We start from the raw sequence: 21,239 nt of genomic DNA, 5'->3' as shown, positions 1-21,239 counted from the left end.
CTCTTAGGCTAGTTGTTGGAGCTGCAACATTATTGCCAATTATACCAAAGTTATTTGAGTTACACTAAAGAAAACAATTCTGAAACTTCAACACAATACATAATCTTCCAAATGACATACCCCTCATGTGGATTTCTGTATGCGATGAGGGGACCTCCTAGGAAGGTTCTGTTCTTTCAGTTTATCTCCTCTGGAAACTAAACATTCCCCATGTGTTTGCCATGTGTGGTGACCCCTGAAGGGGAGGAGAGGATCCTGGTGGATGAGGGGTACAACCCTAACACACCACTTTGGCCTTGAACTACTGTAGACAGGCACCCTTGGATTGGTTCTCCTTGGGTCAGTCGCCTGGTCCACTTGAGCTAGGGTCAACCAAGTACCTGTGTTAGATGTTATCAACAGGTGTTGTGGACATTGTATCTGATGATGGCATTTGGGTATAGTGCTCATGAAACCCTGGCATTCCTGCAGTGTCCTTGTTTGGCATTGTAGTAAGTCCCCTTGCAGGGCTTCATGGTGGGTGGGGTTAGTGGGTACTGAAATATTCCTTTTTTATGGATCCTCAAAAAAAAAACTTAATTAAAATAGTGAAAAAAAAATCCATAGGAAAACAACCACATCTTGAAAATTCTGAGCAGCAATCTTCAACATCTGTAACACCTGTATCTCATTTTCTTATACCACATTCTCTTTCAGACAAACCTTTAGGGCAAATGTCTCCCTTTTTCATTCAGAAGGGACTTCCTGGCTCTCCAAAGTCAGTAAAGAAGCTTCAATCTGGTAACATATTGGGGAAAACATCCACATCTCAACACAGTGAACTCCTTTTGCATTCAAAGGCAATTGAGGTTACACCTCATGCTACATTGAATTCACCACAAGAAGTTATTGTTGAGAAGGATTTGAAGAGTTGGAGATTCTTGGTGGTTTCTCCACCCAAGGAGTTTTTACAGTGAAGCATATCTCCACTCACAAAGATGGAATTACAATGATAACCAATGTCCTCCTTCTGACATTTATATCACCATGTCCACCTGCTACCATCAAGGCAGATTATCTTAATTTCAGGGTATGGCCATACATTCCAAACCCTCTCTCAGATGTTTCCAGTGTCAGCAGTTTGGTCACTCAGAGGCATCATGTCATGGTTCCTTGATGTGTGCTCATTGTGGTGGCAAGGACCACGATGCCTATGAGTGTGAAATGGACCCTCATTGTGTCAATTGCAGTGGCTCTCACCAATCCTACGTTTGTTCTTGCCCTAAATGGTTGGAAGAAAAAGTGGTGAAGCATTTGAAAACAATTCATAACATTACTTACCCTGAGGCTTAAAAGTTGTTGTCCACCACTTTATCTTGGATGTATGTTGCTGCACTTCGTTCCACTACAACAGTGGGAGTGTAGACGGACCTCTCTCTGCCTCCAAAAGAATCGTTCTCAAACCAAATGAAAAGTATTTTGACTTCCATGCTTAAAAAAGTTGATGAATCAACTTCAACACTCATCTCTGTCCCTAACATACATTTCACCAAATCCCAAAATCCACTTCCTTTGGTTCCAGGTACAAGCATTTCCTTGAATACATCTTCTTCTCCCACCCCAAGATGCAAAAGGATCATTCATTCATGTCCTCAATTGCTGGAATTCTCTTCCAACAGCAAAGACTGCCCAATGACCCAGGGCAGGATCCATGGGGGTCGATGTTGATAGGAGGGGTTGTTCCGTGGAGTGTATGCTCTCTAATCACAACCTTTCTCCTTTCAATACTGGTTCTTCTACTTATTATCATGCACCTAGTCAGTCCTTTACTGCTATTGATCTCTCAATTTTCTCCCCCTTTATTATTCTCCCATTTTTCATGGATTGTTGACAATAATCCACGAGGCAGTGATCATTTTTCTATAATTTTGAGAGAGACTAACCCTGATCGATGCCACCTGACCTGTGTGCCCCAGTGGAAGCTGGGTCAAGCAAACTGGCCCTCTTTCACTGCTCTTGTAGAACTTGATCCTGCTGTCATCTGTAAGCCAACAGTAGATGACTGTGTGGCAGCAGTAACTGACCATATTATACAACCAGGTGCTCAATGTGTTTCTATAACTTTGACACATTTTCCACGATATCCATGTCCATGGTGGAATCCTGCCTGCCACATGGCACAGAAGACTTAAAATCGGGCCTGGGACACTTTTTGTAGGTATCCCACACTCTTGAACTGAATCATTTTCTAGCAGACCCTCGCACATCTCATGGGTAAGATGTCAAAGCCAGAAGGTATCTTGGATTAAGTTCACAACTGGCATATCTTCTACCATCAGTTCCAAATTAATATGGGACAAGATTTGAAAGGTCAATGTGCAATATAATTCTGTCCCCCCTCGATCTTTCTTTCTGATGGCCAGGAAGTAGCTGATACCTGGAGCATCGCCGATACTCCATGTGAAATCTTTTGCCAGGTATCTAGTACTCCTTCCTCCTCCTCCTTCTTAGCCATCAAGACTTGGGCAGAGTGGTCACTTTTTTCCTATAATCTCTATGACTGTAATCGTCCCTTTACACTGATGGAACTAAAACTGGCCTTTCATCAGTTTGGCAGTACATCAGTTGGACCTAATGATGTACACTATGTAATGCTGTGCCATCTATGTTCTGCTTCTATTGCTATTCTTCTTATTGTTTTTAATTGGATCTGGCAGGAGAATGTTTTTCCTGATGCTTGGCTCCAGGCTATTGTCCTACCTTTCTCTGAGCCTAAGAAGGATCCCAAATTTCCTTCATACTACTGTCTAATTGCTTTGATGAGCTGTCTCTGTAAGACCTTAGAAAGAATGGTTAATGCTCATCTTGTTTGGTTCCTCAAATCAAATTATCTCTCGTCCACTCAGTGTGGGTCTTATGACAGCGCTCTACCATGGACCACCTGATTCAACTTGAAACATCAATCAGAAAATCCTTTCTCAAATGACAACATCTTGTATCAGTATTCTTTGACATTGAGAAGGTTTATGGTACAACATGGAGGTATGGCATTTTGCAAGACCTCCATTTATATTGGTTATGTGGCCATTTGCCCATTTATTTTAAAACTTTTTTTAATGGACAGGACGTTCCAAGTTTGTGTGGATTAGACATTTTTCTTTTCTTTTCTACAGGAACTTGGAGTCCCTCAGGGCTGTGTTTTAAGTGTCATACTTTTCAGTGTAAAGAGTAATGCCATCACTGAACAACTCCCTCTTACTGTTGCAAACAGGCTCCATGTCAATGACTTTCACATCTCATGTTAGTCGTTGAACATGAGATATATTAAGCAGCAGCAACAGACTGACCTCAGTTGTTTACTGAAGTGGACCACAGCAAACGGCTTTAACTCCTCTCTCTCTTAAACCCTTTGCATGCACTTTTACCACCAACAGGATATTCACCCCGATCCTGAACTCTGTATCAGTGAAGTTGTGCTGCCTGTGGTCCCTGAGACAAAGTTCTTGGGGCTTATCTTTGATCTATAAACTGACCTTTATACCACACATGAAGCAGCTATAGGTCAAATGTACAATAACACTGAACATCTTCCATGTCCTCTCTTTATCACTTGGGGAGCGGATTGATGTTCTATGCTAAAGATATATTGTGCTCTTATTCAATGGAAACTCGACTATGGATCACTGTTCTATGGCTCTGCCAGACTCTTGGCCTTAAAGATGCTGGACCCAATTCATCATTAAGGACTTTGGCTCTGCACTGGGGCTTTCCACCACAGTTCAGAGCTTATACATAGAGTCTCATGAACCTTCTTTGCACCTCCACCATTTGCAGCTGTCTTTACTATATGCTTCAAAACTTGTTCCTTACTAGAATATCCCACCTGACACTTGATTGGTTGATTTCTGCAACTCATCAGGCTTTTGCAAAATAAGGACAAAAACTCTTAGATAACTGGTCACTGTGATAGTGAGTGAATTGGTTGCCTTCTTACTTGTACCACTACTCCAGTCTGTAGTAATGAATCTTACATCAGAGTGTTAACTTTAGATGCTATCATAAACTTCTTAGCCACATTTGTTCTACTAGATTGGTATCAGTAACTCATTACTGTCAAACTCGTGACTAGTGTTTTTCTCACTCTTAAGTTGCTAAGTGTTGGTTCTGCTTTTTATAACTCTTTAACTTGTGATTCTTAATACTAGCTAACTATTCTTCACCTATTGCTTAACCTAATTTCACAATATAAGCATTTTTTATGCCATTTCTTCACGTGTGTATTAAAAATGCTATTTGCTTCACAAGTATATACTTTAATCAATGATTACTAACAATTATTTATGGAAATATTTTAAAAATTTCTAAAGATTCTTTCAGATGCTTTAGAAGAGGTTCAGAAAAATGTACATCTTCCTTCCTAGTGGGAGTCATTTCAATTTTAATTGTTCATATTATTGTAAGGTTGTATTAATTTTATGAACTTAACTGTTTAGACTTGGCTGTCTCCATATAGCAACTAAATAATGAGGTTTGAATTTCATACTAGAAATGTGAAATGAGCACACAAAATCAGTAAATAAAGCATACTCTGCATAGATAACTAACTTGATCACTGATTCATATCCAGCATGGCATGTGTTGCCATTCACAACATCAGTATTTCTTGTATTTGAAAATTGTTTAATTTTTATGAAAAAAATTAATGTATAATAGTATAAAATCACTAATATTTTTACATGTGAAGAGACAACTGAACTTGTGTCACTAATTTGTGATGATGAAAACCACTTGAAGTAAAAGTGTATTCTCAAGGCTGCTGGTATGGGTATTAGTACTTTAATGAACATGAAGATGACTTAAGAAGGTCTAAATGTTGTTCTGTACTTTATTTTAATATGCAGTATAGGTCTACAGACAACCACTTTGCCACTAGGGGGCTTTTCAAACTGTTTGATAAGCAAAACTAATTTGTTTCCTAGTTACTTATTTAGTAGAAGTGCAGATTGCTTACTGTTACTTACAAAAAGTTAATGTCTTACAGTAGTCTGTGAATTTTGCATTCTCTGTGAGTATTCTGTATTTCTTTATATTTTGGCATTTCCAGGTTATTACTAACATAGTTTCAGATTATATCACATTATAGAAGTTCTGGGTTAACAAGTGTTTATATATGAGATATGAAATTAATTATTATACAAGATAAAACTGATATTCACTTAAAAAATTGTGTAAATTATAATTCTGAAAATTGCCAACAAAGCTTGCAATGTTTGTCTATTTGAAAATTTCAATTCTTCAGATCTACCAAATGGAATATGTTGTTTATTATGGAAGTTAGTGCTTTCATTAGCTGTAATGAAGATTTCGATGCTTGAAGATTCAGAACGTATCATGAATGTTTGAACCTTCAATAGAACTAACTTGCATAATTCAGTGATGTTGACATAACTAGTATTTTTTATCGAATTGAAAACGTATTTTACACATAATCCATGTAAATTAAATTAAACATGTACATGTGGTTAAAACATTTGTTATAGAATAGTAAAACGAAAAGACATTTGTCTATTCTAAACTTGAATTCAAGAGCAATCAGTTGTGGCCAGTTAAAAGACCTGCAGATGACGTAAGTAAAATAAATCATTATTTAACAGTCATAGTTCCAAGCAGGTTAACAGTTAGTCAGTATAACATAAAATTGTTCATTAATTTAACATACCTAATAAACATGATAATTAATAACCACATAAAAGACAATAATAAAAGTTACAGGACAAATTGTTATTATCAGTCACGTTTTCATGTAAAAATATTGTTGATTAATATAACCCTCTTACTACAGGTATCCTTTTCCATGTATGCCATGAGGTTTTATGGAGTTGCATTCAATATTTAATTAAATTACTTTCTTGTCATATTATACAAATAAACTTAACATAAAAATATAACTAGTAATACAGCTTTTAATATTATACAAATCTTAAGTTCTTAACTGTATGAGACAATATTAAAAAAAAATCAATTTCTCCTATTGTGACAATCCTGACATTTGACCTCTAAGCATTCACTCGTCTCTTATTTACCACACCTCCAAGAAGTATGAAATATAAAGTAAATTACTCATTATAATGTTTTCATTGCTTAGGCAATGCCTAATTTTTATAACTTAATGTAATTCAATAGGGTAATGTAAGCTACATGTCACCAAGTGATTTAAAAATAGTATTGTGGGAATATAAGTAAGATACAGTTCAAACAACAATAACACAAAATTTAAGCACAAACAGATATATACTGTTAAGAGTTTAAAGCTATTTAGGATAAACAAATGTCATTTCATGTTAGTTTGAAGAATAACTAGAAAGAAAAAAGTAGTTATTTTTTTTATGAGGTTGTAGTGAGTTAGGGTAGAGAAAGTAACAGATGAAATATTTAAAATATGTCTAGGGAGTGTTAGAGAATTTGGAAATGAAATTTTAGGTTTTTCAGATGAAGCAAAGTAATTTTAATATTTAACATGAAAATCACTTTAAATTCAGAACAGTCAACACTTTGTATTCATGAAGAAATACTTCTTATTGCTTATTGAAAACTTGCAAAATTTTGTGAAGATGTACAAATGTATTAGAAGTTGTAGTATGAAATCTCTAAAAGTCAATTTGAGGTAAGTTTTTAGGTTAAATCAACTGAGCCCCTTATGAGAGTTATACAAATACCTTTGATAAAAGTGTCTGCCAGATGAATGGTAATAAATGGTAATGGCAAATCAGTAATGGTATGCTTTGATGGATGTAAGGAATTGTTACATGTAATGTTTCGGAAGAGAGTGAAGTTTTCTTTAATTAATACAAGTAGTGGGTATTATACTTATGAAAAGGTTGAATTTTCCAGGTAGTGACATTTAATGTGGATTACTACACAAATAACGTCTAACAGTTTCTGTTAATCAGAGAGAAATATCTGATACTTCAGTGCCACTTGATGAACATTCAAGTGTCTAGAACTTTCTTTTGGTACATTCCTAGTTTGAATTTGTTTAAATAGTGCCCTCTATTTCACTGTGTAAAACCTGAGCTGTAAAGTAATCATTCCTTTCTACACTCAGCAGATTTTAGGTTTCAGGTCATTTTTTTTTATATTACAATTGTTTTATGTTTTTTTTTATGGAAATTAAATTTTTAGTGATTCTTAGGTTAATTTTCTTGTCATGTTTTAAGATTTCTTGGTGATAAACCTGAACTTAGTCTCTAACCTTATCATAAAATTGTTTTTGATTATTAGAAAAATAGCTTTTTCAGGATTATGTCATTTTTCACAAATAAAGCAATGGTATTCTTACTTAACAATACATGTGTTTTTTTTATCATATCTTAACTACTTTGTGTTCACAAAAACATTCTAAAGTTAGGATTTTCTTGAATGCTGAATCTGAAACAGTTGTATTTCATGGATGTATATATCTGTGTTAAATAATTTTCAAAGGTTTATGTAGTTACTCATAAATGAGTGCATTCACACTGCTTCATGCTGTTTTTGTCCTTAACAGTGTCCAACCCTCCAAGATGGTGATAAAAGTGTGTGAGGGGTCAAACATTCCTAGTCTTATTGTTTAAGTAGTGCCCCCTACATCCACATTTTGTGCTCATTTGTTTCTTTATGTATGATTCATAAAACATTTACAATTAAAATAATTTGGAAATAGTTTAGGTCTAATCTGTGTTGTCATGGATTTTCTTTATTATTAATCCCTGTATACTCTCATATTACTGTTTTGAAATCTTTTATCAGTCTCTAGGTCAGGCACCAGACTTTTTCTTTGCCATGCAACTTCTAGAGACTACAGGAATATGTGTTGTCCCAGGCAGTGGATTCGGACAGCGACCAGGAACATACCATTTCAGGCAAGTAGAAAACAGGAATTTCTTGTGAAAATATGTAACTACTTTAACATGATATATGTTACAATTATTTTCTTTCTCTGATTGCAGTGTTATGTAGCAGATTTTCAGTGGGATGTTTCTGTGATTGATACATTAACAACAGCAAAACATACATTGTGTCTCCATTATATACACTCTTTCATTTCATTATCAGTGTTCACCAGTTACTACCCATGTATGAAATATTGCTGACTTATTTTGTTACAAGAGCATTCTAATGTCATTGACTACTTTTCCAATAAATATAGTTTACCAATTACAGCAAATATTTTTAAAACAACATTGTTTCCTTACTAGAGTGTTAACCCTACCTCCCTGTGCATATCATGAGAGATTTCATGAGTTACTTTCACAATTTAAACTACTTTTTGTTTTTGTGTTATACATATTACTATAGCATAAAATAGTAGCTAATAAGTCATATTTCAATAACATATAAGGTGCATTTGAATGAATTGGGTCTGTCCTTGGATAACATTGTATCCAATGGTCAGCCCATCCCACCATGGCTTATGTGACCTTTCTTTGTCATTTGAGAAAAGCAGATACTCCCAATTAGAAATACTGTCTGCTGTTTGCTGAACATCTTTTGAACCATCCTTCTATTCCTATTTATACAGATGGTTCGAAATCTGGTGACTGTGTGGGCTGTGCCATGGTTTGTTGTGGTCTAGTGATTGCATGCTGAATCCCCTCTACAGCTTCTGTGTTCACTGCTGAACTGTATGCCATTTCTTTTGCCCTGGATCACATAGAAGCTAAGCATGTTGATATTCGCAGGAACAAGCTCACCAACATCGCAGCTAAATCTATCTGCTCTGGCACTATCATCACTGTGCCTGTCCCATACATGGACTATGGACCTGTAAGGTCCTGTTTCTCTTAACACTGTAGACTAGATGTAAACATTGGTTTTATGCTATCTATGTTTTTTTTAAACTTTGTTTTATTTTACCTTAATTTCCTTTTATGAATTTTACTAAATTTACTTTACTTTTAACTTTTTTACTGGATGTTTGGCACAGATAGCTTATCTGCTTTGTGCCATGAAACACTAAAATGACTAAATCAACCAACTAACCCAAATTGCCCCTAGTATAATAAATGTGAAATTTTTGTCTAGACATATCCTCTTCCCTAATTTATTCAACACCCCTTCAGTGAGTAGAAAATTTATATCACACATTGTGTTATTTTTATCACTCTCACAAAGCATAATTTTATTAAGCTTTAATCTTTTTTTGGTTACAAGCTTTGTTCCCAGAGGGAATATATCATGTGGTCAGTTAATTTGACAAAGCCCATCTAGAGTGGACCAAAATTTTCCAGAAATGCATTCTCCCGAAAAACGTAAAGATGGTGTTATCTAGCTTTGTTTCAGACATATGTTCCACTTTCCAGGAACACATCACAACATATAACAGGAACATAATCTAGGTATACTTAGTATTAAGTATCAAAATACATAATGAAGAACTTGAGGCCAGTGGTGAATTATGTAAACTACAGAAACATGTTAAATCAAAATGCAAGAATTATATTTTCAAACCTACAAGTAAGGACTCAAAAAATAGTAAGCAAATTAAGCTGGAAATAGTGTGTACATTATTTTGAGCCTAGTTTTTTAGCTAGTGTTATTAGCATTTGCATTTATTAAGTACAAGTATTTGTGGAATAAATATTTGGGTTGGAATGTCAGCAATCACTTGACCGTAGGCTCCCTTAACAGACTTAAATCAACTTCTGAGTAAAATGTTAAGACTTTCATATTGTTCGAAAATGAACAGCTTTTTTTCTTTCTTCCTGTCACTTAGAACAACAATTTTACCTCAGCCAGAGAAACTCAAAACTTTGTTGAGTCATGTGAAGGATTTTTATGAAAAGTTTATGAAAGAATACCAATAGGTGAGTGTATATATTTAGATTTATGGTAGTTTTAAAATGTCTAGAAATAATTTTTTTTTTAAGCTTTGTGCTTCACCCTAGATATAAAAATACTGTAGTTTGTTTTATTAGGGAACCATAATTTACTGAGTTATGAAATAATTCATATAATTTTTTAACTTAATTTGATCTTATTTTATTAGTTATTAGTTAGCATATATTTACCCAGGTGAAATTCAGTTCCTTTGTTAATAATGGCGAATGGCTGCAGCTTCAGTAGAATAAAATCCTAGAAAGTCATTTAGCTAAAGTGTGGGCACATCTTTTCCTCTTCCCGTTTTTCCTCCCTTCAGCGATTTTAACTGTTTTGTTAGTTTTACAAGATGTTAATTAATGACTCGCATAGTTTGAGATAAGTGATCATGCTCTACATTGAACTTAACTCTTTCAATATGGACTTAGTCCCAGAGACCAACCTCATAACCATTTTATGCTTTTTGTAGGTTTTCATGCTATAATACATTTTAATAAATTAAGCAAATCTTTACAGATCATCAGTAAACATTATAATACTTTTCTATAAAAATATCAGATTTTTGTATTACGGTTTACAGTTTGTAAGTAATGATTCGTTTGTTTCTTGTTTTCCAGTGTTAACTATCCAGCATGCAAAGTAATTTTGATTTTAAGATTAAAAATAGTTTTATACATCAGATAGTTTTCAAATTTCACATCAGAAGTCTGTATAATCTCCAGGTAGTTATCAAAAGTGTTTTTTATAAAAACTTTATATGTATTTGATCTGTTATTTTCACTATTATATCTCTGATTTTGGTTAATTTTAATTTAAGTTCCTAAATTAGCCTTTGAAACTTAACTCTGTATCATTGACAGTTTATCCTTCATTCACAAAACCTTAAGATGTATTCAATTAAATAAGAATTTAAAACGTGTAACTTACAGTTATAGTGGAATCCTAAAATTGTTTACCAGGTTCTGTATTGAATCTCCATCAACTTTATATAAAAAAATGTTTTTTCATCTATAACTGCTGATTATACTGTTCCTAATAATATACTTTCCCCACAAAAATAAAATTAAAATACCATTAATATTGTAATTTATCCTTTATTATTGTCAGTTGGTTCTCCATGTATAAAAACCACTGTTTATCAGGTTTGTTTGTTTTTTATCATTTTGATGCAGCATGTTAGTTATTGGATAAATGTAATAATGAAAGCTTCAGAGATCTATAATATATAGTGTGTTGTTTGACAATATTAGTGGTAAGCCTACAAAGTTGTCTGTTTGTTTTACTTTCAGGTAGAGAAGCTCCAACTTCTTAATATATCGTGACATATCGATATTTTATTTTGCATGTGACATTAATGTTTCACTTTGCTGGTGCTAAACTTAATTACGTAGAGAACAAGGCTACATATCCCCAAGATACTGTGGATAATTATCTGCTCTACTCTGAATATAGTCTTAAAAATACCATATCACTGCCATTAGCTGTTAATTATGATAATAAAATTCACAGTTGTTTAATGATACACAGAAAAAAGATCAAAACCTTGTTGTATGAATGTTTGAGAAAGAAAACACCACATGTTATTTGTAATCCGTGAAATGACTTTTTTTTTCAATATATTTTGAGTGTTTTACGTCTACTTTTTTTTGCAGTCTGTTAGATGAAATAAATAAATATGCTAAAGCAACTGTTATAAGTTAAACTTTTCTCTTTTATGAAACATATAAATATTACAGTAGTGTTTCATATTGTTTAAATTTTAACAGAGGAATTTGGGTTAATATTTTATTGAGCAAACCTGCAATAACATCACTTTTCAAAGCTTTCTAGGTGATGAAATGTGTTTTTTATTATAAAAAATAATTTAAGGTATGATTTCATGAGTTTTCAGAATTTTTATTTATGAAATTTGTTTTGGATAAATAAATAGTTTTTGTGTTGTTTTTTTAGTTAACATTCAAAAGTTAATTTATGTAACCAGTAAAAAACAATGACTTCATTCTGGGAACAACCTTGAAATTTGTGAAAACAAAATTGCTCAAATGTTTTTAAAAACTTTTAATGTGTCAATTTGTTTCTTAGTCATAAGTTTTTCATATTATTTGTACCAGCAAAAATCAGTGTGTTTTTTTTCTAATAGTCTACCCATTGTTTATGAATATTTGCTTAAGATTTTTTTTTCACTTGCTGCTTTAAGTTTTACATTCACAAATACTTTCTTTAGTTTGAGATCAAAATTGATAAGCTGAAAATATCTCTAAATAATTAAAATTTCCATATTTTATAGTTTGTTTCTTGAAAGGGGGCTAGAAATATGAAAATGTCCCTAAATTAGGTTAATAGTTTTAGATTTGCTGGACACCACTAGAAATATAACATTTTCTTATTGTTAGGATAGGGAATATAAAATAAACAAAGTACTGGATAAGCCAAGTTAATACTGAGAAATATGTAAAATATAGCTGATGGGTAACTGGGTCCTTCTAAAAATACAGCTCTAGCTGTGGAAAATTAAGCCATTTTTCAGGGTAACTGCAACGAAGTCAATGGTACTTGTGGAACAGTAGACCATTACACATGGTTACTTCTACAAGTGCAGCTCAAATTTATTGGTACGTACAAAAAGACAATTCAAGTAGAATTGTACAAAGTTAGGTTTAGCATCTGAAATGTTTGCATTCACTCATTACAGATCAGACTGCTAAAAAAGTGTTCAATTAGATAAGTAATTGGTCTGTTAGTCATTTGATATCTACTATGTAAGTTGTAAACAAAATATACTACCTCAAATATAATTCCAAATTCTAATAATTAACTTATTTTGGGTAAAACTAAAGTCTGATAATAAAGGTAGGCAATAAGACAAAAAACTTTGTTATTTATAAAAGGTTAAGATGTTTAGGAATACACCTGTACCGTCTTCAGTGAAATCTGAAAATAATGCTATGTTTATACATAGTATCATCACAATATTTAAAACATCTGAATAAAAAATTAAAAGAAAGAAATGTACAGGCTGTTTAATGGAAATAACAAATACAGTCACTTCGATTATCTGGACTTTTTCAATTATCCAGACCTTTTTCTCTAATCACAGTTTTTTATGAATATTAATAAACTATAATTACAAAAATTCCTAACAGTAAAAATAATAATAATTTTTACAATATATTATTATCTTCTATTTAAATTTGCATTAAAACTCCAAGTACAAGTACAGAATTAAATTTTATTTTTTTTATAATTTATTCAGTTGTTATTTATGTCTCATTCATATCTTTGAACATCCAGACTATTTTATGAGTCTCAACAAATCCATATAATCAAGATTTGACTGTAGTGTGAAAATGAGGCATCAAGTAAAGGTATTGAGAATAATGAATTTTGTAAGTCATTAAGAGCTGGTAGTCTTTTGTTATGAGTTATCTTTCTTTTATATGAAATTCAAGGGCTGAAGGTCCTGTAGTTACAATGTTAAAACTATGAAGACTTGTAACATTTACTTTCAGGTGTTGATGAAGATGAAGTAAGTGTATTCCAAAATGTTTGACTGTTTGTGAATAAAAATGGTTCTGTAGCAGTTATTAAGTCCATTCCGTGTTTCAAAAAACAATTGTAGAAGTAACTGTTGAGAAAATTCCAGATTTGTACACTGAAGAGTACAACAGAAGAGAATTCAGCATTAAACATTAATACTGTTATGTATGTTGTACAGATCTTCAAAAGTCTTGCGTTTGTAGTGGCCTTTAACGTACATATTTATTTATGTGCCCGCCCAATGTGAAATATTTGCTGTAGAAAAAAGGGTTTTAAGTTTTTGCCATAGTTGAAAGAAGTATTTTTATATGTGTGTATGTATCTCAGAAATCTTGTTTTGACTTGTATAACACTTTTTAACACGCTAATGGAAATTGTATTTTTTCTGTGTATAGCACATTTTCAATTATCACAATTTGTCTGACTTGGAAAAAGGGAAATTCCTAGTTTGAGTTTTAAAGTATTGTATTGAGCAGTTTCACTTTTATATATAAAGAAAGAGAAAACAATAAGAGTGAATACTAATGAAGAAAAAAAGGTGTAATAATATAATTCATTGGCATGATATCATTGCAAAAAATTTATATTAATAAAAGGTTCTACTTTCAGGTTGAACAGATATGGTTAATCATATAATCAGTGACCACCATGTCAAATTTGAAAATTAATATTAATAACCTTATTTCAACATTTTTTAATTAAAAGTATTCTGAGCTCATGCTTTACTTTGTAAGATTTATTTAGAGTGATTGCAAAGTGAGTAAAAAAATAACCCAATTTTCTACACCTAGTTTTCCTTGTAAATAAGGGATTTATCTTCTATTTTTTTCAGAACTTTCTTGCCCATTCTAAAACATACATCTATATTTACTAATAAACTAATATCCCTTGAAAATACATTGAATCATGTCTTGTTCTTCAGGTACTTTTCCTTCTCTGTTTTATTATGACACTACTTGATTTCCATCCTTGTTAATAACATGTCTGAACATCTAATAATTTAGCTCATCTTTGAAAATAAGCAAAAGAATGTTAAAAGTTGCATGAATAAATCAGATTATAAACTGTTTACAGCTATATAAATAATGTGGTTTCAGCAGTAATTTGTAGTTTTTCAAAATTAATATTAGCCATCCATAACTCCTATTGCAGAGTGAACAAAAATTCTGTGACAAGTTTAGTACATTTAGGACCAAACCAAAAATCTAGGAATTTATTTTATATTTTATTTTAGCTAGTCTACTCATTCCTGAAAATAGTTTTGTTAAATTACATCTGTTTGAAACCTACAGAAAGTTTTCTATGAAAACTTAAGGTAAACTTAATTATAATAGGAATTAGTAATATTATTTAATAAATACTTATTTATTCAAAAAAACAAACAAAAAAGAAACTACATTTATTAAATACAAATTGATCTCTTAAAACATACTGTTAGCAAAAACCATATTAGCAGGACTGATAAAGGAAGCAGTAATGCCACATTGAAAGGTAAGGTACTAGATCACCAATAAATCTGTTTCAGTTTTTACAGTTTATAGCTAGAAGTGGTGATTACTGCAATCAGTAAAATAAAGTATTAAAAGAAATATTAGAGTCAATCCAGTTGAAACTGAATACATAAAATATTTTCTGATTAACAATAAAAATAATTTAAATCATGTATCAGAGAAATTTTGATCTATATTTCACAATGTAAAATATAATGGATATAATACATTGCTGTATGAATTTTTTAAAGCTAAAACTGCTTACTATTTAGTAAATGTGTACCAAATGTCAAGCAGTTTGGTTTGGTATTTTTACTATGAGGAGGAGACAAAATCAGCAAACATTAGTGACAGTTTTCTGATCCTGAAATTAAATCTTGCGGGATGTATTTGAAAATGTGCATTTTAATACAGCTTGTAATTTCATGTTTTAATAATCTACATAGATTTACAAATATCTTTTGGAATAAATTTTGAATGAATCATTAAGTCATTTTTACTGGTTTACTACTGTTTTTAAATGGAATGAAAAACATATTTTAAAAATTATTATTTTTGGACGATTTATCAAAATTCTTTACTGGATCACTGTATTCAAGTTTTTAATAACTGGTGCATTTTAGTAACTTTTTCTCAAAAAGTAGTTTACATATATTTGGATATATTATAATAATTTTGTTTGTTAACAAAGAGTAGCTTGATCATCTGGTACGACTAAACCAGTAAAGTCACAGAATAGTATAATCATTTTGCATATGCATGTCTATTAAAGCCATAATTAAGCCACTTAAAATGGCTAGATTAGGTTACATGAGCATGTTCAAGAAAGCCAAAATTTATTGTTAATAAGTTTAGTTGTGATCTTAGCATATATGTGTAACAGATGAGATGTGTCAATGGTAGTGACTTGTATCACTGTGACTACTAACTTAGTCTTCCATGTGGTTAATTTTCTGTTTTGTAGCATGGTTGATCTATTCACATGTTTCAAATATACTTGAAATTGGAAGCTTTAATAGGTGAATTATTTGTTGTTATTTCTATAAAAACTTATGGTCGTAGTTGAAAATAAAAGTTAATACTGAAACAATAAGTGTTTTGTATTTGAGAAATAATTAAAAACATTACTCTGGAAATAAACAACTCGTTTATAGCTTGTTAATAAATAGTGTATAACTACTTCAATTATTTGAAAAAAAACAATCCTTATAATTCCATATTAAAGTGAATTTGAATGTGAAAACCAACATGCCACATGACAACCACGGCTTAAATAGTCATGGTGGAATGGAATATGTCAGAACTACACTTCGGTATTGATTGGTGTTTTTATGTGTAGTATCACTTTTGAAGTTATGGAACATTCCTTTCTGACACACACACACACACAAAATTAATTCAGGTTGTGGATTCAGAATATTCAAAACACAGAATTTTTGTGTTTAATGGCAGTGGAAAAAAATACATATATATGGTCAAGCTTGGGACACCAGGACCATCTAGAAAAAGATAAGTTGTACACCTGTAATTATAAACAAAATGCATTGTCTCATAAAAGACTATAATACATGAACACAGTTGTACGTGATTATTGAATGGGAAGTATGACTGGAAACTTTATCTTTGAGAACGCATTATACATTTTGAAAAGAAGATTTCTGTCTGAAAGCTATGGGTTATTCTTTCAATACCTGTGTGTTTCTCAAGATTAGTAAATAAAAGTTCCTAAGAACAAAGTTAAGACATTAACAATTTAATTACAGTTAGAAATTAGGAAATTTGTGTAACAGCTGTTTAATTAAATAAATTCTTAAAAAATAACTTTATATTTACAATGCTAATATCAGAGGTTCGATTCCCCTCGGTGGACTCAGCAGATAGCCCGATATGGCTTTGTTACAAGAAACACACACACCTTAGTGGACACAGCAGACAACCCGATGTGGTTTTGCTATAAGAGAAACATAACATGAAATTCAGTTATTGCATTTTTTATGTTGTTAAGTGTGTAATCTTTTGTAAATAGTTATCACCATATGAGAGTGGTTAATCTCCTATTTTGTTGTTTATTCTTTTGTAAATAGTTATCACCATATGAGAGTGGTTAATCTCCTATTTTGTTATCACCATATGAGAGTGGTTAATCTCCTATTTTGTTATCACCATATGAGAGTGGTTCATCTCCTATTTTGTTATCACCACATGAGAGTGGTTCATCTCCTATTTTGTTGTTTAATCTTTTGTAAATAGTTATCACCATATGAGAATGGTTCATCTCCTATTTTGTTATCACCATATGAGAGTGGTTCATCTCCTATTTTGTTATCACCACATGAGAGTGGTTCATCTCCTATTTTGTTGTTTAATCTTTTGTAAATAGTTATCACCATATGAGAATGGTTCATCTCCTATTTTGTTATCACCATATGAGAGTGGTTAATCTCCTATTTTGTTATCACCATATGAGAATGGTTAATCTCCTATTTTGTTATCACCATATGAGAGTGGTTAATCTCCTATTTTGTTATCACCATATGGGAATGGTTAATCTCCTATTTTGTTATCACCACATGAGAGTGGTTCATCTCCTATTTTGTTGTTTAATCTTTTGTAAATAGTTATCACCATATGAGAATGGTTCATCTCCTATTTTGTTATCACCATATGAGAGTGGTTAATCTCCTATTTTGTTATCACCATATGAGAATGGTTAATCTCCTATTTTGTTATCACCATATGAGAGTGGTTAATCTCCTATTTTGTTATCACCATATGAAAGTGGTTAATCTCCTATTTTGTTATCATCATATGAGAGTGGTTAATCTCCTATTTTGTTATCACCATATGAGAGTGGTTAATCTCCTATTTTGTTATCACCATATGAGAGTGGTTAATCTCCTATTTTGTTATCACCATATGAGAATGGTTAATCTCCTATTTTGTTATCACCATATGAGAGTGGTTAATCTCCTATTTTGTTATCACCATATGAGAGTGGTTAATCTCCTATTTTGTTATCACCATATGAGAGTGGTTAATCTCCTATTTTGTTTCGCAACGATTTGTGTTCATGAAAACGTACGGTTTTGTCGAAATTTTAATGTCATGAAATTGTTTGTTTTTTGAATTTCGCGTAAAGCTACTCGAGGGCTAATCATCACCACCCACCGCCAACTCTTGGGCTACTCTTTTACTAATGAATAGTGGGATTGATCGTAACATTATAACGTCTCTACTGCTGAAAGGGCGAGCATGTTTGGTGTGACGGATATTCGAACCCGCCACCCTCGGATTACGAGTCGAGTGCCTCTCTTGGTCATGCGATGAAATAAAACTAGTCGTAAATAGATTTAAATTTTTAAAGTTATTCAATTAAATGACGTTTATGACTTACTCTAAATGATAAATTATTTGAAGCAATACAATTTTTTGTAAGAGAGAGGAATTAAAAATGCATTTATACTTAGCTCGAAATGTTCGGTTTGTCGTTAATGGCAGTGATGGGGTCTTAATGTTATTACTTGCAAAATAATTTTTGTACACTTGATAAATGATTAGTTTAAATTTTCACATAATCATGTAGGTATTCATTATTACACACCAAGCTCAATATGAAGCGATACTGCCTATTAGTTTGATTTTAATGATGTCTTGAAAGAAGAAGACATTCGTGTAATTATTGTCTGGTATAATCCCAAGAGAAGTTACAGCATTATCGAATGAAATAGATGTCACTTCTCTGATGATAATTTTTTTTGTACTTATCTATGTAACCGTTATGTCTGAACTAACATACATTCCACCATTATTAAGAGTATACGATCGTAAAGAAACTAGAAATTTATAGCGTTATCATCATATACGAACACACAGATAAATGTGTATGTGTGTTTTCTTGTAACAAAGCCACATCGGGCTATCTATTATGTCCATTGAGGGACACAAAGATAAAACTGATAAAGAATAATAAGCTATTATATTAAATGTTAGTTTTAAATATAAAATCAGGTTTCTGAATGTAGTTTATCTTTTTTTATGAAAGAATAAAACCCCAAGTGTCATGATTTACTTATAAAACTTTAATGTTCAATGTGTCAACATAATGTGAATTCAGATTTTCTTAAACATTTGTCACATATCACTTTATTAACTTTCGTCTTGGTATAAAGACTTGTTAGTGTTTGTATTAAAGCTGTTTAAGCTACACAAGAATTGTACAGGTCCCTCCCTAAAGGGCCTGGCATGGCCAAGCGCGTAAAGCGTGCGACTCGTAATTCCGAGGGTCTCGGTTTCGTGCACGCGTCGCGCTAAACATGCTCGCCCTCCCAGCCGTAGGGACGTTATAATGTGACGGTCAATCCCACTATTCGTTGGTAAAATCCCGGTGGGTGGTGATAACTAGCTGTCTTCCCTCTAGTCTTACACTGCTAAATTAGGGACGGCTAGCACAGATAGCCCTAGAGTAGCTTTGTGCGAAATTCCAAAAAAACAAAAAAAACCCTCCCTATAAGCACACTTGGGTGGAACAAAAAACTATTGGACCTTGCAGAACACAAAGCTTAAAAAATACAAATTGTTTCGCTGCTAAATCTCTTCATGATTTTTTTTAGTGTGAGTGATAGTCAAATGTCAGTTTGTGATTCAAAATATTGCATCGAGCCTTTTTCTATTACGAAGTTCCTCACTTCCTTTTAAACTTTTTTTATTATCGATTTTCATAAATATAGTTTTCCCCAGTCTTCTATACTTGTACTACTTTTGATTCCCGTTTTTTGTTTTGTTTTTACCACAGGTTTTCTCTTTACCTTGTGACCATTCACTTGCACCGGAGTTAATTTATTTACTGTTCTAAAGAAGGATATTTGGCTGAATGTTAGGCCTAAATTCGTTCTTTTGAAATATTCCACGATCACATTATGGTTTTGCTTCAATGAAATATAAGAACTGCCAGTTAGAGATTTACTTTTAGAACTAGCTCGTGATATTTTATCTCCTCGTTTATTTACTGTACAAATTGTGAAGGTCATTGATGTAACATTTAATGTTAATGTCGGATAACGTTTGGTATTGATTAATGAAATATTAACCTAAGCAACAATGGCTACCAGTAGCGTATTTATTAGGGGGCTCAGGCCCATGGTCTTAATGGGAACCCATTGATAATTTTATTCTATACCAAATTGGATGGAATGTAGGGCCCACAAAAATTATTAGTCCCTGGGCCCACACAATCTTTAACTCGCCACTGGTAGCCATTTGTTCTCAGCTGTGTAACTAATTTCATTGTAACAGTCTGTACTTGACTACTCAGTAGTAGGAGTTGTTATTGGACAAAAGGAAAAGCAACAACAACAAACTATTATTCTTGGTTATAGGAAGTGAATTTTGTTGTGAGCGTACAGCAGCAGCAGGATAAAGAGAAGAAATCTAGAGTATTTGTTGTAGAAACTGGAATATTTCTCTAGTACGATGGAGTCTGACATAGTTGTAGGATTGCAAACGTCAAAAAAAAAAGAAAAAAAAGATGCATAAGCTCCGGTACAAGAAAATGACTGATAATAGCGATCCATTTGTACATTAAAAAGATGTGCAGCATGGCAAGAATGTAAACAAAAATGGAATGTGCTAATCATGCTGTAAGACTGTACAAACAAATTTTATTTCAAGTACTTTACCTACACTCATATAAATATTTATTCTCGTTAAGTGCTACCTTCCATATGCAAACATTTTTTCACATGCTATAGTCCTTTATATTCCACGTATCCATAGTTCAACATGGTTCAACTGCCTCTTGCATGTAAATAATCATGCGACAATCGTAGACCAATAGAAGTAAGACATACTCTCCTGGCGCATGTGACTTCTCTTTAAAAGCGGTGTATTTTTTTGCCATCCATTTCAAAGTGGAATTATTATTTTCAGTTTTATTTTTCCAGTTTCAGTTATTTATTCTAACACTGTTGTAGTTGATAATTCATTGTTAAAAATGAACTCTGAAGTCCACGTTACCATTTCAAAGGTCTAGCAGCACTTTCAAACAGGCTAGAGGAGAGAGTGGAAGTACCGGCTCTCATCCACCATGAGAATAATCTTCACATGAGTCAACCTGCTTCTCATGATGTTGCCCATATTCCTCCTAGACATCCTGAATCTGTTTGGACCAACGCGATGTTGAACAGCGTTTTCCCTTAACCTCATTTTGCCATGTCTTCTTGTGCCCCTACTGTGTTATCAGCTAGGACTAATATGGCTCTTTTAGACGTGATTTCTCAGGTGTATTCTATTTTGTTATCCATTTCTCAGATTTCTTAATTCTTTTCTTTCTTTGTTACCTTATATCCCTCGTATCAGTATTTTATATTCACCTCTTCT

The 21,239-nt window shown here is 32.6% G+C and overlaps 1 protein-coding gene across 1 annotated transcript in view; it reads left to right on the top strand.

Moving 5' to 3' along the window:
* LOC143231634 (alanine aminotransferase 2-like) overlaps positions 1–15,951 on the top strand; it is a 53,582-nt gene extending 37,631 nt beyond the window's left edge. The window contains exons 12-14 of the mRNA XM_076466172.1: positions 7,768–7,880; positions 9,734–9,824; positions 11,127–15,951. Of these exons, the coding sequence (XP_076322287.1) occupies positions 7,768–7,880; positions 9,734–9,824 (204 nt within the window). The 3' untranslated portion in view covers positions 11,127–15,951. The remainder of the gene's footprint in view (positions 1–7,767; positions 7,881–9,733; positions 9,825–11,126) is intronic.
* The last annotated feature ends 5,288 nt before the right edge of the window (positions 15,952–21,239 follow it).

The sequence above is a fragment of the Tachypleus tridentatus genome, chromosome 11, assembly GCF_004210375.1.
Source record: "Tachypleus tridentatus isolate NWPU-2018 chromosome 11, ASM421037v1, whole genome shotgun sequence".
Lineage (NCBI taxonomy): Eukaryota > Metazoa > Arthropoda > Merostomata > Xiphosura > Limulidae > Tachypleus > Tachypleus tridentatus.
The sequence above is the reverse complement of the archived record's forward strand: the minus strand, read 5'-3'. Positions and strand labels throughout refer to the sequence as shown.